General features: G+C 36.9%; 1 protein-coding gene across 1 annotated transcript; it reads left to right on the top strand.

The window, feature by feature from the left end:
- The first annotated feature begins 832 nt into the window (after positions 1-832).
- LOC125097954 (protein lifeguard 4-like) lies at positions 833-1,654 on the top strand. The gene is given in 2 exon segments (XM_047726220.1): positions 833-1,051; positions 1,053-1,654. Coding segments are annotated over 2 exon segments (717 nt in total). The 5' UTR covers positions 833-889; the 3' UTR covers positions 1,608-1,654.
- Positions 1,655-3,197: the final 1,543 nt, after the last annotated feature.

Raw genomic sequence — 3,197 nt, forward strand, 5'->3', positions numbered from 1 at the left:
AGCAGCTAGAGCTATAAACTGGTAGGAAAACTTAAATAGTTATTTTGGCAAACTGAGGAGCAGATAGAATAGACTAACATAAAAATGAGAAACTTTTGGGGAGAAGCAGTCTTGTCCCCCACAAAGTTTTGTGGGGTTTACCTCCTGAATGCCACCAGGTTCTCAGTCAGGAGTTGATAAAAGATTACCTGTGGCTCTGGTAGAGGGAGGGGAAGTGTAATCACTGAAATTCTCACAGATGGTTCTCCACGACAAAGGGCTACTCCCCAGGGGAAAGACTTTATCAGAGCTTTAGTCCACCTAGGGAAAAGATTTTTCTCCTACCCCAGCCCCCTCTAGCCTTCTCTCCTTACCTAAGAGAGTAGGGGACAGATTCACTAAATACTAACATTTTTTTTAAAAGAGTTTATTTATTTATTTGACAGGGAGAGAGAGATCACAAGTAGGCAGAAAGGCAGACAGAGAGAAAGCGGATAGCAAGCTCCCCGCTGAGCAGAGAGCCCAATGTGGGGCTCGATCCCAGGACCCTGAGATCATGACCTGAGCCGAAGGCAGAGGCTTTAACCCACTGAGCCACCCAGGTGCCCCTAAATACTAACATTTAATCATAAAATTATAGAATGATTTTCCTCCCTCATATGTTACCACCACTCCAACAGTGCTCCCATATATAACACTGGATTACAGCTGAAAGAGATTCAAGATGCAGATTTTCTCTGAGGAGGAGCTCCTAGGGAAACCAAGAGTCAATGAGGACATAAAAATAAGAGGACTAGAAGAACTTGAAGCTTCTGCCACCTACGGCTACATCAAAAATTAAATATAGGAAGGCCGTTGAGTCTGCGTCGTTTCCCTAGCTCGGCGGGGTCGTTGGGGTGCTGCTGCCGACATGGCCGACCCCAACCCCCGCTACCCCTGCTCCTCCATCGAGGATGATTTCAACTATGGCAGCTGCGTGGCCTCGGCCAGTGTGCACATCCAAATGGCCTTTCTAAGAAAAGTCTACAGCATCCTTTCTCTGCAAGTTCTCTTAACTACAGTGACAGCTGCTTTTTTTTTTATACTTTGAGTCTATATGGACAGTTGTACATGAAAGTCCTGCCTTAATTTTAGTGTTTGCCCTTGGATCTTTGAGTTTGATTTTAGTATTGACTGTAAACAGACATAAGCATCCCCTTAACCTGTACCTGCTTTTTGGATTTACGCTATTCGAAGCTCTGACTGTGGCCTTTGTTGTTACTTTCTATGATGTATATATTGTTCTGCAAGCGTTTATACTGATTACTGCTGTATTTCTTGGTTTGACTATGTATACTCTGCAATCTAAGAGAGATTTCAGCAAATTTGGAGCAGGACTGTTTGCTGTTTTATGGATTTTGTGCTTGTCAGGAATCTTGAAGTTATTTTTCTATAGTCAAACAATGGAGTTGGTCTTGGCTGCCATGGGAGCCCTTCTTTTCTGTGGATTCATCATCTATGACACACACTCATTGATGCATAGGCTGTCACCTGAAGAGTATGTATTAGCTGCCATCAGCCTCTACTTGGATGTCATCAACCTCTTCATGCATGTGTTGCGGTTTTTGGAAGCAATTAATAAAAAGTGATTGAAAGCAGTATGTGGAAACTGATTCATTAATAAAGGTTGAGATAAGATTTAAAAAAAAAATTAAATATAGCCCAACTCCTAACTAGACTAACATACAGCCTTATCCCACAGGTCTACCTACTTCAGTTTCTATTACAAAATCAAATGCTATAAATTACAAACACTGTAAATGAAAAATGACTTTGATGGGCTCATTGGTAAAATGAAAACAGAAGAGGAAAGAATAAATGAGATTCTTTAAGAAAATAGTGAAAACAGCTAACTGAAAGCACTATTCACAATAACAAAAAGGTAGAAACAACCCCAATGTCTATCAGCAGATACATGGGCAAATAAAATGTGGTCCAAACTTACAATAAAATATTATGCAGCCACAAAAAAGGAGTGGAGTTCTGATACTTGCTATAACTGAAATGAATCTCAAAAGTATGCTAAGTGAAAGAAGCCAGACACAAAAGTTCCCATATTTTGATTCTACTTGTGTGAAATACCCAGAATAGATAAGTCCAAACAGACAGAATATAAACTAGTAGTTACCAACAACTTATAGCAGAGGGAAGTATGGAGTAACTGCTTACTGAACAAATAGTTTTTTCCTTTGAGGTGACAAAAATATTTTGGAACTAGCTATATAGATGGTGGTTGCACAATACCGTGAATGTACTAAATACCCCTGAATTGTGCACTTTAAAATGGTTAATTTTATGTTTGTGAATTTCACCTAATTTTTTTTGAAAAAGCTACATCACTAGAATCCCCAAACTAAAATGCAAAGAGAAAAGCAAAATGAAAAAGAAAAGAACAGAACATCTAAGAACTGTGCAATAATTTCAAAAGGAAAATATATGTATATATATGTGTATATATACACATATATATACACACACACATATATCACACACATATATATATGTTTACATATATATATTACATATATATACATAATATATATGTGTGTATATATATAGAATACCAGAAGGAGAAAAGAGAGAGAACATAACAGAATATTTAAAATAATTATGGCTAAGAATTTTCCAAAATTAGTGAGACACCAAACAACAGATATACAAAAAACTCATGTAACACCAAACAAGTTACATGTTGAAAACCTTACCCTTACTATATCTTATTCAACTGCACACAATCAAGACAAAGATAAAATCTTGAAAGAAAACAGAGGTTAGGAAACAACAACAACAATACCTTATTTCTAGAGGAACAAGGATAAGAATTATAGCAGAAACCATGCAAGCAAAAAGAAAATAAAATGATATATTTAAAGTAGGGGTTTTTTTTAAGTCACCAGCCTAGGATTCTATACCCAGCAAATGTAGCCACCAATAGTGAAGGAGAAATAAAGATTTTCTCAGATAAGCAAAACCTAAAGGACCTCATCAATAGCAGAACTGTCCTATAAGAAATGTTAAAAGAATTTTCAAGGAGAAGAAAACTTGGATCTATTTCTCAAGGTCAGAAACTTGTATCAGTGTAAAGAAAGGAAGGGCACTGGGGAAGATAAATGAAGTTAAAATAAAATCTAATTACCTTACTCCTAATTTTTCTAGAATATAACTGAGTAAAGTAATAA

This window comes from Lutra lutra, chromosome 4, assembly GCF_902655055.1.
Source record: "Lutra lutra chromosome 4, mLutLut1.2, whole genome shotgun sequence".
NCBI lineage: Eukaryota > Metazoa > Chordata > Mammalia > Carnivora > Mustelidae > Lutra > Lutra lutra.